Here is a 14765-nt window from a genome sequence, read left to right as displayed (position 1 = left end):
GAAGAATGAAAAGAAGAAGAAGAAGAATGAAAAGAAGAAGAAGAAGAATGAAAAGAAGAATGAGAAGAATGAAAAGAAGAAGAAGAAGAATGAAAAGAAGAATGAAAAGAAGAAGAATGAAAAGAAGAAGAAGAAGAATGAAAAGAAGAAGAAGAATGAAAAGAAGAAGAAGAATGAAAAGAAGAATGAAAAGAAGAATGAGAAGAATGAAAAGATTCTTCTTCTTCTTTTCATTCTTCTTTTCATTCTTCTTCTTCTTTTCATTCTTCTCATTCTTCTTCTCATTCTTCTTTTCATTCTTCTTCTCATTCTTCTTTTCATTCTTCTTCTCATTCTTCTTTTCATTCTTCTTCTCATTCTTCTTTTCATTCTTCTTCTTTTCATTCTTCTTTTCATTCTTCTCATTCTTCTTCTCATTCTTCTTTTCATTCTTCTTCTTCTTTTCATTCTTCTTCTCATTCTTCTTTTCATGAAGAAGAAAAGAATGAGAAGAATGAAAAGAAGAATGAAAAGAAGAAGAAGAATGAAAAGAAGAATGAGAAGAAGAATGAGAAGAAGAATGAAAAGAAGAATGAGAAGAATGAAAAGAAGAAGAAGAAGAAGAATGAAAAGAAGAAGAAGAATGAAAAGAAGAATGAAAAGAAGAAGAAGAAGAATGAAAAGAAGAAGAAGAATGAAAAGAAGAATGAAAAGAAGAAGAAGAATGAAAAGAAGAAGAAGAATGAAAAGAAGAATGAAAAGATGAAGAAGAATGAAAAGAAGAAGAAGAAGAAGAAGAAGGAAAAGAAGAATGAAAAGAAGAATGAGAAGAATGAAAAGATTCTCATTCTTCTTCTCATTCTTCTCATTCTTCTTCTCATTCTTCTTTTCATTCTTCTTCTCATTCTTCTTTTCATTCTTTTTCTTCTTTTCATTCTTCTCATTCTTCTTTTCATTCTTCTTTTCATTCTTCTCATTCTTCTTTTCATTCTTCTTCTTTTCATTCTTCTTTTCATTCTTCTTCTCATTCTTCTTTTCATGAAGAAGAAAAGAAGAATGAGAAGAATGAAAAGAAGAATGAAAAGAAGAAGAATGAAAAGAAGAATGAGAAGAAGAATGAAAAGAAGAATGAGAAGAATGAAAAGAAGAATGAAAAGAAGAAGAAGAAGAATGAAAAGAAGAAGAAGAATGAAAAGAAGAAGAAGAAGAATGAAAAGAAGAAGAAGAAGAATGAAAAGAAGAAGAATGAAAAGAAGAATGAGAAGAATGAAAAGATTCTTCTTCTTTTCATTCTTCTTTTCATTCTTCTCATTCTTCTTTTCATTCTTCTTTTCATTCTTCTTTTCATTCTTCTTCTCATTCTTCTTCTTCTCATTCTTCTTTTCATTCTTCTTCTTTTCATTCTTCTTTTCATTCTTCTCATTCTTCTTTTCATTCTTCTTCTTCTTCTTTTCATTCTTCTTTTCATTCTTCTTCTTCTTTTCATTCTTCTTCTTCTTCTTTTCATTCTTCTCATTCTTCTTCTCATTCTTCTTTTCATTCTTCTTCTTCTTTTCATTCTTCTTTTCATTCTTCTCATTCTTTTCTTCTTCATGAAAAGAAGAATGAGAAGAAGAATGAAAAGAAGAAGAAGAATGAAAAGAAGAATGAGAAGAAGAATGAGAAGAACAAAAAGAAGAATGAAAAGAAGAAGAATGAGAAGAAGAATGAAAAGAAGAATGAGAAGAAGAATGAAAAGAAGAATGAAAAGAAGAATGAGAAGAAGAATGAAAAGAAGAATGAGAAGAAGAATGAGAAGAATGAAAAGAAGAATGAAAAGAAGAAGAAGAATGAAAAGAAGAATGAAAAGAAGAAGAAGAATCTTTTCATTCTTCTCATTCTTCTTTTCATTCCTCTTTTCATTCTTCTTCTTCTTTTCATTCTTCTTCTTCTTTTCATTCTTCTTTTCATTCTTCTTCTTCTTTTCATTCTTCTTCTTTTCATTCTTCTTCTTCTTCTTTTCATTCTTCTCCTTCTTTTCATTCTTCTTCTTCTTTTCATTCTTCTTCTTCTTTTCATTCTTCTTTTTCTTTTCATTCTTCTTTTTCTTTTCATTCTTCTTTTTCTTTTCATTCTTCTTCTTCTTTTCATTCTTCTTCTTTTCATTCTTCTTCTTTTCATTCTTCTTTTCATTCTTCTTCTTCTTTTCATTCTTCTTTTCATTCTTCTTTTCATTCTTCTTTTCATTCTTCTTCTCATTCTTCTTTTCATTCTTCTTCTTCTTTTCATTCTTCTCATTCTTCTTTTCTTCTTCATGAAAAGAAGAATGAGAAGAAGAATGAAAAGAAGAATGAGAAGAATGAAAAGAAGAATGAAAAGAAGAAGAAGAATGAAAAGAAGAATGAGAAGAAGAATGAAAAGAAGAAGAATGAAAAGAAGAAGAATGAAAAGAAGAATGAAAAGAAGAAGAATGAGAAGAAGAATGAAAAGAAGAATGAAAAGAAGAAGAATCTTTTCATTCTTCTCATTCTTCTTTTCATTCTTCTTTTCATTCTTCTTCTTCTTTTCATTCTTCTTATTCTTCTTTTCATTCTTCTTCTTCTTCTGAGGATGAGGAAGAAGAAGAAGAAGAATGAAAAGAAGAAGAAGAAGAATGAAAAGAAGAAGAATGAAAAGAAGAATGAAAAGAAGAATGAGAAGAATGAAAAGATTCTTCTTCTTTTCATTCTTCTTCTCATTCTTCTTCTTTTCATTCTTCTTTTCATTCTTCTTCTTTTCATTCTTCTTCTCATTCTTCTTCTCATTCTTCTTTTCATTCTTCTTCTTCTTTTCATTCTTCTTTTCATTCTTCTCATTCTTCTTCTCATTCTTCTTTTCATTCTTCTTCTCATTCTTCTTTTCATTCTTCTTCTCATTCTTCTTTTCATTCTTCTTTTCATTCTTCTTCTTTTCATTCTTCTTTTCATTCTTCTTCTCATTCTTCTTTTCATTCTTCTTCTCATTCTTCTTTTCATGAAGAAGAAAAGAATGAGAAGAATGAAAAGAAGAATGAAAAGAAGAAGAAGAATGAAAAGAAGAATGAGAAGAAGAATGAGAAGAAGAATGAAAAGAAGAATGAGAAGAATGAAAAGAAGAAGAAGAAGAATGAAAAGAAGAAGAAGAATGAAAAGAAGAATGAAAAGAAGAAGAATGAAAAGAAGAAGAAGAATGAAAAGAAGAATGAAAAGAAGAAGAAGAATGAAAAGAAGAAGAAGAATGAAAAGAAGAATGAAAAGATGAAGAAGAATGAGAAGAATGAAAAGATTCTCATTCTTCTTCTCATTCTTCTTCTCATTCTTCTTTTCATTCTTCTTCTCATTCTTCTTTTCATTCTTTTTCTTCTTTTCATTCTTCTCATTCTTCTTTTCATTCTTCTTTTCATTCTTCTCATTCTTCTTTTCATTCTTCTTCTTCTTTTCATTCTTCTTTTCATTCTTCTTCTTCTTTTCATTCTTCTTTTCATTCTTCTTTTCATGAAGAAGAAAAGAAGAATGAGAAGAATGAAAAGAAGAATGAAAAGAAGAAGAATGAAAAGAAGAATGAGAAGAATGAAAAGAAGAATGAGAAGAATGAAAAGAAGAATGAAAAGAAGAAGAAGAAGAATGAAAAGAAGAAGAAGAATGAAAAGAAGAATGAAAAGAAGAAGAAGAAGAATGAAAAGAAGAAGAAGAAGAATGAAAAGAAGAAGAATGAAAAGAAGAATGAAAAGATTCTTCTTCTTTTCATTCTTCTTTTCATTCTTCTCATTCTTCTTTTCATTCTTCTTCTCATTCTTCTTCTTTTCATTCTTCTTCTCATTCTTCTTTTCATTCTTCTTTTCATTCTTCTTCTTTTCATTCTTCTCATTCTTCTTTTCATTCTTCTTCTCATTCTTCTTTTCATGAAGAAGAAAAGAAGAATGAAAAGAAGAAGAAGAAGAAGAAGAATGAAAAGAAGAATGAGAAGAAGAATGAAAAGAAGAATGAAAAGAAGAATGAGAAGAATGAAAAGAAGAAGGAAAAGAAGAATGAAAAGAAGAAGAAGAAGAATGAAAAGAAGAAGAGGAATGAAAAGAAGAATGAAAAGAAGAAGAAGAAGAAGAATGAAAAGAAGAATGAAAAGAAGAAGAAGAATGAAAAGAAGAAGAAGAATGAAAATAAAAAGAAGAAGAATGAAAAGAAGAATGAAAAGAAGAAGAAGAAGAAGAATGAAAAGAAGAAGAAGAAGAATGAAAAGAAGAATGAGAAGAATGAAAAGAAGAAGAAGAAGAAGAATGAAAAGAAGAATGAAAAGAAGAATGAAAAGAAGAAGAAGAAGAATGAAAAGAAGAATGAAAAGAAGAAGAAGAAGAATGAAAAGAAGAATGAAAAGAAGAATGAGAAGAATGAAAAGATTCTTCTTCTTCTTTTCATTCTTCTTCTTCTCATTCTTCTTCTCATTCTTCTCATTCTTCTTTTCATTCTTCTTCTCATTCTTCTTTTCATTCTTCTTCTTCTTTTCATTCTTCTTTTCATTCTTCTTCTCATTCTTCTTTTCATTCTTCTTCTTTTCATTCTTCTCATTCTTCTTCTCATTCTTCTTTTCATTCTTCTTTTCATTCTTCTTCTCATTCTTCTTTTCATTCTTCTTTTCATTCTTTTCATTCTTCTCATTCTTCTTTTCATTCTTTTTCTTCTTTTCATTCTTCTCATTCTTCTTTTCATTCTTCTTTTCATTCTTCTCATTCTTCTTTTCATTCTTCTTCTTCTTTTCATTCTTCTTTTCATTCTTCTTCTCATTCTTCTTTTCATGAAGAAGAAAAGAAGAATGAGAAGAATGAAAAGAAGAATGAAAAGAAGAAGAATGAAAAGAAGAATGAGAAGAAGAATGAAAAGAAGAATGAAAAGAATGAAAAGAAGAATGAAAAGAAGAAGAAGAAGAATGAAAAGAAGAAGAAGAATGAAAAGAAGAATGAAAAGAAGAAGAAGAAGAATGAAAAGAAGAAGAAGAAGAAGAATGAAAAGAAGAAGAATGAAAAGAATGAGAAGAATGAAAATATTCTTCTTCTTTTCATTCTTCTTTTCATTCTTCTCATTCTTCTTTTCATTCTTCTCATTCTTCTTTTCATGAAGAAGAAAAGAAGAATGAGAAGAATGAAAAGAAGAATGAAAAGGAGAAGAAGAAGAAGAATGAAAAGAAGAATGAGAAGAAGAATGAAAAGAAGAATGAAAAGAAGAATGAGAAGAATGAAAAGAAGAAGGAAAAGAAGAATGAAAAGAAGAAGAAGAAGAATGAAAAGAAGAAGAGGAATGAAAAGAAGAATGAAAAGAATGAAAAGAAGAATGAAAAGAAGAAGAAGAATGAACAGAAGAAGAATGAAAATAAAAAGAAGAAGAATGAAAAGAAGAATGAAAAGAAGAAGAAGAAGAAGAAGAAAATGAAAAGAAGAAGAAGAAGAATGAAAAGAAGAATGAGAAGAATGAAAAGAAGAAGAAGAAGAATGAAAAGAAGAATGAAAAGAAGAAGAATGAAAAGAAGAAGAAGAATGAAAAGAAGAATGAAAAGAAGAAGAAGAATGAAAAGAAGAAGAAGAAGAATGAAAAGAAGAAGAAGAATGAAAAGAAGAATGAAAAGAAGAATGAGAAGAATGAAAAGATTCTTCTTCTTCTTTTCATTCTTCTTTTCATTCTTCTTCTTCTTCTTCTCATTCTTCTTCTCATTCTTCTTTTCATTCTTCTTCTCATTCTTCTTTTCATTCTTCTTTTCATTCTTCTTCTCATTCTTCTTTTCATTCTTCTTTTCATTCTTCTTCTCATTCTTCTTCTCATTCTTCTTCTCATTCTTCTTTTCATTCTTCTTCTTCTTTTCATTCTTCTTTTCATTCTTCTCATTCTTCTTTTCATTCTTCTTCTTCTTTTCATTCTTCTTCTCATTCTTCTTTTCATGAAGAAGAAAAGAATAAGAATGAAAAGAAGAATGAAAAGAAGAAGAAGAATGAAAAGAAGAATGAGAAGAAGAATGAGAAGAAGAATGAAAAGAAGAATGAGAAGAATGAAAAGAAGAAGAAGAAGAATGAAAAGATGACGAAGAATGAAAAGAAGAATGAAAAGAAGAAGAAGAAGAATGAAAAGAAGAAGAATGAAAAGAAGAATGAAAAGAAGAAGAAGAATGAAAAGAAGAAGAAGAATGAAAAGAAGAATGAAAAGATGAAGAAGAATGAAAAGAAGAAGAAGAATAATGAAAAGAAGAATGAAAAGAAGAATGAGAAGAATGAAAAGATTCTACTTCTTCTTCTCATTCTTCTTTTCATTCTTCTTTTCATTCTTCTTTTCATTCTTCTTTTCATTCTTCTTCTCATTCTTCTTTTCATTCTTCTTCTCATTCTTTTTCTTCTTTTCATTCTTCTCATTCTTCTTTTCATTCTTCTTTTCATTCTTCTCATTCTTCTTTTCATTCTTCTTCTTCTTTTCATTCTTTTCATTCTTCTTCTCATTCTTCTTTTCATGAAGAAGAAAAGAAGAATGAGAAGAATGAAAAGAAGAATGAAAAGAAGAAGAATGAAAAGAAGAATGAGAAGAAGAATGAAAAGAAGAATGAAAAGAAGAATGAGAAGAATGAAAAGAATGAAAAGAAGAATGAAAAGAAGAAGAAGAAGAATGAAAAGAAGAAGAAGAATGAAAAGAAGAATGAAAAGAAGAAGAAGAAGAATGAAAAGAAGAAGAAGAAGAATGAAAAGAAGAAGAATGAAAAGAAGAAGAAGAATGAAAAGAAGAAGAAGAAGAATAAAAAGAAGAAGAAGAATGAGAAGAATGAAAAGAAGAAGAATGAAAAGAAGAATGAAAAGAAGAAGACGAATGAAAAGAAGAATGAAAAGAAGAATGAAAAGAAGAATGAAAAGATTCTTCTTCTTCTTTTCATTCTTCTTCTTCTTTTCATTCTTCTTCTTCTTTTCATTCTTCTTTTCATTCTTCTCATTCTTCTTTTCATTCTTCTCATTCTTCTTTTTCTTTTCATTCTTCTTTTCATTCTTCTTCTCATTCTTCTTTTCATTCTTCTTCTTTTCATTCTTCTTTTCATTCTTCTTCTTCTTTTCATTCTTCTTTTCATTCTTCTTCTTCTTTTCATTCTTCTTCTTCTTCTTTTCATTCTTCTTCTTCTTCTTTTCATTCTTCTTCTTCTTCTTTTCATTCTTCTTTTCATTCTTCTCATTCTTCTTTTCATTCTTCTTCTCATTCTTCTTTTCATGAAGAAGAAAAGAAGAATGAGAAGAATGAAAAGAAGAATGAAAAGAAGAATGAGAAGAAGAATGAAAAGAAGAATGAAAAGAAGAATGAGAAGAATGAAAAGAAGAAGTATTCCAGTACAGCAAAAAGTGTATCTGCAGAGAGCTCCGCTATTTCTGACAGTTCTCTGACAGTTCCTTCACATTTACAGCGGTTGAAACATTGTATCTATTTCCGAATAAAAACATCTGTATCCTAAATGGAAACAAATAGATACAATGTTTCAACCGCTGTACATGTGAAGGAACTGTCAGAGAACTGTCAGAAATAGCGGAGCTCTCTGCAGGGACACTTTTGCCGGCTGATCGGGAAAAATCCGATTCGCGCACCCGAAGTATGCTAATATTCGGATTCGCCGCGAATCGAATTTTTCCTGAAATTCGAAATGAATTCCACTTCGCCTGGTTCGATTCGCTCATCTCTAGTGGCTTCCCTTGATGCTGAGAAAGTCTTTGACTCCGTAGAGTGGGAATATTTGTTTCTGGTATTGAGTAAATTCAGTTTTGGACCCAGGTTTATATAATGGCAGAGACTGCTTTACTCAGCTCTGATAGCTAGGGTCTATACCAATGGCATTTTGTCTGCATCGCTTCCCCTCCACCGAGGGACTAGACAGGGCTGCTCCCTCTCCCCGGCCCTTTTTGCCCTGGCTATAGAGCCCTGGCAATGTTGCTGCAGACTTCTCCTGCAGTCCAAGGCATATCCGTACAACCAGTGATGGAAAAAGTGTCCTTATATGCCAACGATACCCTCCTATATTTAAATCATACCCATCAATCTCTGGCGGCTACCTTGGAGATTATAAACCTTTTTGGCTCATTCTCTGGTGTTGAAGTAATTTGGGATACGTTGGTCCTCTTTCCTTTGATCTGGGTGGTGCCCTCTTGTGAATCAGCCTGCTCCCCTTACCTGGGTAACTTGCTTTAGATATCTTGGTGTTTATGTGCAGAAAGACCTTAGGATATTTGGAGGATAACTTCTTTCTGATCTTTCACCAGTTTCTGCGGAAATGCTCTGCCTGCAAAACAGTACCTCTTACTCTAGTGGGTAGGGTGAATCTGATCAAAATGACCTTCCTTCTTAAATTTGTATTTATTTTCAGACATAGCCCAGTCCCTAACCCTAATACCTTCTTATCAAATTGGATCAGGCTGTCACTTCTTTTGTCTGAGCAGGCTCTGTTTCGAGAGTAGCCAGATCCATCTTGCAGCTTCCATTGACTGAAGGAGACCTGGCTTTATCTTGTTTTAAGAAATATTACTGGGCAGCAGTCTTGGTCTCTGTGAGGTGGTGGTATACCCAAGATCACTCTAACACTGTGGTAAATTTGGAGGAGGCGCTTCTTGGGTCTTATGCAGAACTTAGCAACCTGGTATATAGAGGACCGCGTTCTAATCTAAATATTACCATGACAACCACAGTGAAAGTTTGGAAGCAGGCTAATGCATTTCTTAGTGTGTCTCAAAACTATTTCCCCTCATACCCCTTTATGGGGCAATCCAATACTGGTTCATTTGCAGTCGGTACCAGACCCACAGGTGTGGCCCCAGTATGGTATCATGACTCTGCAACATATTCTGCCTGAAGGACATTTTCTTCCCGTTACAGTGATGAAACGTCAATTTCACTTTCTCTCCAGATGTACTTCAGGTACCTACAGCTTAGACATGCAGTTCATGCGCAGTTTCCAGAACCCATAACCATTATCTCCCACTTGGTCGGAAAACTTCTTACAGCCCATAATATAGATAGAACTCTGTCCTTTATTTATCTTAGGCTGACCTGTAAAGGTACTTCTAGCACGACACAAACGTATCTAGCTTGGCAAAGAGATAAGACATATTCCAAATCTAACTTAAGAGTATTGGAATGAGGGCCTTCAACAATATATTCCTCTTATGATCTCAGGTAAAGACAGATTTGCACAATTAAAATGTCTCCATAGGGTGTATTATACACCCCAGAGACTGTTGGTCATTTATCGCACTAATAATGATACTTGTCGTAAGTGTTGCCTAGAGGTAGGAAATTTTATACATACGGTCTGGACCTGCTCGTTGCTCCAAACCTGTTGGCGGACAGTGGTTCTTGACATTAATGCGATTAGTGGCATCATCATAGCGATGGATCCCTTGCTTTTACTATTGGATGTAACCGATCATTTTCATCACTCACACTAAATTGTTTATTTTTTATGCCGCATATTACTTGATAAAAACTATTTTGTCTAAGTGGAAACTGTAGGAACCTCCGACAGTCTCTGCATGGCACTCATGCGCATAACTCCCTTTTGCAAGCCCAAATTCTACCCAGACAAAAATGCAAAAATTCCCCAACCTCACAGTCCATCCTTCTAGCACAAATCTTTGCCCCCCAATCCCACCTTCCAGCTCAAATTCCCCCAATCCCTAACAAATCTTCCATGCCCCAAAAATCACCCCTCCTAGCACACACCCTCTTCCCTTCCAAATCCCCCTCCTAGTAAAAACCCTCTCCCCCAAATCCCCACTCCTTGTACTATTTCTCTCCCCAATCCCCCAGTACAAAGCCCCACTCCTAGCATAAATCCTTTACCAAAATTCACCCTTCTAGTACAAATCCCTCCATCCCCCCCTCTAGCACAAATCCTCTCCCCAAATCCTCACTCCTACCGTAAATCCTCTCCCCAAATTTCCCCTCCTAGTACAAATTCTCTCCTAAAATCACCCCTCCTAGTACACATTCTCCCCACTTCTAGCACAAACCCACTCTCCCAAATCCCCACTCCTAGCATAAATCCTCTCCTCAAATCTCCCCTCCTAGTACAAATACCCCCCCGCCCCAAATCCTCCCTCCTAGCAGAAATATTACCCCAAGTACAAAACCCCCCCAATTCCCCACTTCTAGTAGAAATCCCACCCCCAATTCTCCCTACTAGTACAAATCTCCCCCACCCACCCCCTTCTAGTACAAATTCCTCCTTCCCCCAATCCTGCCTCCTAACATATCCCCCTCCCCCCCAATTACCCTTCCCAGCACAAATAGCCCCCACCCCTCCTCCACAAGCTCCCCCTTCCCCAATATTACATGAGGGAACAACAGTGAAGAGATGCGGGCTCTCTGTGATCTCCACCTCCTGTCATAACAGCGATTCTCCATACAGCAGGTTACATAGGATCGCTATTACATCCGACAGTACATGGCTTCATTACCCGCCCCCATCCACATCTCCAAGAGTTGAGCAGTCTTTGGAGAAGATGGGGGCCGTGTTCTGTCGGATGTAATAGCAATCCTACGTAACCTGCTGTATGGAGGATCGCTGTTATGACAGGAGGGGGAGATCTCAGAGAACCCGCATCTCCTCCCCGCTCATGTCTGGACTGATTAATTTAGATGAGGCCAGCTGTAAGTGCAGGAAAAGGGGAAAGGGGGGGAGCTCGGCAGGCACGGCACAAAGTACATGGGAGGAGGGGGCACCTGGCCTGGGGGGGCATAACTGAAATCTGGGGTGCACAGCCCACCCCATCCCTCCCTAGACCTGGCCATGCCCCCCCCCCAGATCCATCTCACTCTCCCTAACATCCATTTCCCCCTTTCTTACCTCTCTATCCCCTCTCCCTGTCCACATCTTCCTTCTTCCTATTCCCCCTCCCCCCCCTTGCACCATACCCCTTACCTTTCCTTCTGGGAGATTGGAACATGTGAGGGTAGCTACCACCCTGGATACACTGCTTTATGTTGAAATATGCTGTTTGTCACTTCTGTAATATCTGCAAATGACTGGCTGATGTGTGCAATCTCAGTCTCATGAATCTCCTTGTGAAGCTCATGCTCCTCTTTGTATTGCTAATACGTTTCACATGTACATTGGTATAATGTTTAAATAAACATTCCTTCTGTTAATTAATAAGTCTATGATTTACCATACCCAGATCCTTCTCATTGTCTCCCCCAGCTCCCTCCTAAACTGTATTGTTTGATGCATGCATGTTTTTATCAACATTAAACCTCATTTGCCACATAGTTGCCCAGTACTTTACAAAACATCTTGTGTTCAATTTACTTTTTTTTTTTTTTAACGGTGGAGGTACTCTTTAAAATTCCGTGTTACTGTATTTCAAGATCTTTAAAATTAGAACTAACCTTTCAGTACGACGTTGAAAGTAGTACTGACCCATAGGCATATCCTGTGAATAAAAAAAGAACACTTGTCTGATAATCGTTTCAAAGTGCTATAATTCATAACATTTTCATTTGCTTTGTCAAATTTGCTTTAAATGAATAGGGTAGATATACAGTGTCATGCTAAGACAATGATGTAATTAAAACAGAGTAACAGATTTATATTAATCTCTACAGTCTTTTCATTTATCATGTAATGACTTGAACTGCATCAATGAACTCCTGCTGAATACATCCAAGACTCCAAAGACAATATGATCATTTTCATCAGCTATATACAGTATATATTGTGTGTAATATATATATATATATATATATATATATATATATATATATATGACTACCCCCTCAGGAGCTGCTTGGTAGATTGGGTTCTCTGTTCTACCTCAACTCTGAGAACAATTTCAGCCTCACTGACACTCCAGGTTAAACAAATGGTATAGCTGGTTAATGGTATGGTAAATGAACCCAATATATTGTCACAGGTTGCAGTAAATAGCAGTATGCAAGTAAATGAGTAAGTATAGGATTAGGTCAATCACAGTTCGCTAAACAAAATGTTCACTATGCTATAGCAGCTATAGAGTTCTATGAAGCTATTTCAGAGTAGACCTAGTAGTCCACAAAATCAGCAATAAAGTAATGGCATTAGAAAACAGTAACAGAAATGATAACCAATACTGCGATAACTCCTTTGTAAACAGTAAGTCAGTGGTCTCCAAACTGTGGCCCAGGAGCTGTATGTGACCTTTTGCTTGCTTATATCTGACCCTTGGGGCACTATTCCACCAAATGACACCAATGATGGAGCACCATTCCCCCCACTGACACCATCAATGGGGTACTACTCTTATTAACATCCACAATGGGGGACTATTCCTTATATTAAAATTAATGATGGGGAACTGATGCTGGGGCATTTTTCACTCCCACTCACTAGCCATAATCCAGCCCTATAAACTGGCCCTTTGCTTAGAAAGTTTGGAGACACCTGCAGTAGGCTATATCCACTTTAGAGTGCACCTTATATGAATGGTAGCGATTACATTTAAGACTCACTAAAGAGGTACCTTGTAATATGGACATAGGCAAAGTTCTTGTAATGCAGATACAGTGGGTAAATTAAGTATTGAACACGTCATCATTTTTCTCTGTAAATATATTTTGAAAGGTGCTATTTACATGAAATTTTCACCACTTCTGTAACAACCCATACAATCCATACATGAAAAGAAACCAAAACAAATAGGTTCAGAAATTAATTTATGTGTAATAAAATGGAATTACACAGGGAGAAAGTATTGAACACGCGAACTGAAATTTATTTCATCCTTTGTTGGTAATGACAACTTCAAGATGCCTCCTGTATGGAGTAATTAGTCACATGCATAGCTCAGTTGTGATTTTGGCCCATTCTTCCACACAGTCCTCAAATCTTGAAAGTTCTGTGGGCTTCTTCTATGAACTCTGATCTTTAGTTCTTTCCATTGATTTTTCATCAGATTCAAGTCAGGTGATTGGCTGGGCCATTCTAGCAGCATTGGCTTTATGTTTGGAATCAATGTCTTGTTGAAATATCCACCCTCATTTCATCTTCATCATCCTGGTAGATAGCAGCAGATTTTTATCAAGAATGTATTGGTACATTTTTCCATTCATCCTTCCTTCAATGATATGAAGTTTGCCAGTACCGTATGCTGAAAAACAGCCCCACACCATTATGTTCCCACCTCAAACTTCACTATTAGTATGGTGTTTTTGGAGTGATGTGCAGTGCCATTTGAACTCTAAACATGGTGTGTATTATGGCATCCAATGAGCTAAATTTTGGTATCATCTGACCAGACTATATTCTCCCAGTACTTCACAGGCTTGTTTAAATGTTGTGCAGCAAACTTTAAATGAACTCAACATGCTTTTTCTTCAGCAATGAAATCTTGCGTGGTAAGCGTGCACACAGGATATGGTGGTTGAGTGTATTGCTTATTGTTTTCTTTCAGACAATTGTACCTGCTAATTCCACGTCTTTCCGAAACTCTCCACAAGTGGCCCTTGGCTCTTGTACAATTCTGATAATTATTTTCACTCTGTCAGAAATGTTGCGAGGAGCACCTGGTTGTGGCTGGTTTATGGTGAAATTATGTTCTTTCCACTTCCTGGTTATGGCCCAACAGTGCTCACTGGAACATTCAGAAGTTTAGAAATCCTTCTGTAACCAATGCCATCAGTATGTTTTGCAACAATATGTTTGTGAAGGTCTTGAGATAGCTCTTTGCTTTTACCCATCATGAGATATTTTTTGTGTGACACCTTGGTAATGAGACAGCTTTTTATAAGCCATCAGTTGAGACTGAACCAGCTCATATCAATTTGCACTGACAAGGACAGGATTGCTTTCTAATTACATTTAGATATCAGCTGGTGTCTTGGCCTTCCATGCCTTTTTGCACCTCCCTTTCTTCATGTGTTTAATAGATTTTCCCTGTGTCATTCCATTTTTCTACACATCACAGGTCCTGAAATTATTTGTTTTGGTTCCTTTGTATGTATGGATTGCATTGGTTGTTACTGACGTGGTGAAAATTTCATGTCAATAGCATCTTTAGAAATATATTTACTGAGAAAAATGGTGAAGTATTCAATACTTATTTTACCCGCTGTATCTGAGTGAGCAGTTTTTAGCCATAGTTCTGCGGCCAGCTAGTGTTGAGGCCCAGTCTTCACAGTGGTGCACATGAGTACAGTCCCAGTAAAATCTGCATGCAGTAAATAATGCTGCTAGTTAGGTGGCCACTCTCTATGTGCTCAGTTTCTGCTAGCAGCAACAGGTTAATGGCAACAGTGTCCTCTAACCAGTCCCTGCAATAAAGCAACAGGGGTCCCATTGTGCAGATATCAGATTTCTTCTAGATCTGTCTGGAGCAACTCCTGTCCTCAGCACATGGCCACAGCAAACGAGATGCCTTTTCATTCAGTCTGTGAAAATATAACTCTATCTTTCTCTTTATGCCCGGCTTGCATTGGGAATTGTAGTCCAATAATTAATTAATTGCCATAGTAACGTTTCTTTCCCAAAACGTCATCTCCCATGATTCAGTGCTGCCAACCGTCAAGTCTATATATACTGTATATACAGTATATATATATATTTACTGTATATATATTGTGGCAGTGTTATGCCCCTCTAGGGTGTAGAAAGAGTTATTGACCCAGTATTCTCATAGTTGAGGGGCTCCTGGGGGCTTTTGTCATGCAGAGGAAACTGGCTTTTCAGTTTCTTCATTGGTTAGTAAAGTCCGTTTTGGGACCTGGAGGAGTCCCAAATCTGGGAAGAATTAAATCTCCAATCCTGGGTCCTGGTTTTCG

The 14765-nt window shown here is 35.1% G+C and overlaps 1 protein-coding gene across 1 annotated transcript in view; it reads right to left on the bottom strand.

The window, feature by feature from the left end:
• Positions 1-14765, bottom strand: part of ADCY2 (adenylate cyclase 2) — a 685338-nt gene that overhangs the window by 352411 nt on the left and 318162 nt on the right. Inside the window, exon 11 of the mRNA XM_089654517.1 lies at positions 11361-11404. Coding sequence (XP_089510643.1) covers positions 11361-11404 — 44 coding nt within the window. The remainder of the gene's footprint in view (positions 1-11360; positions 11405-14765) is intronic.

This window comes from Staurois parvus, unplaced genomic scaffold, assembly GCF_062004578.1.
Source record: "Staurois parvus isolate SC_StPar_1 unplaced genomic scaffold, SC_StPar_1.0 ptg000772l, whole genome shotgun sequence".
NCBI classification, from domain to species: Eukaryota; Metazoa; Chordata; class Amphibia; order Anura; family Ranidae; genus Staurois; species Staurois parvus.
Note: the sequence above shows the minus strand (reverse complement) of the source record. Positions and strands in the feature narration are given on the sequence as shown.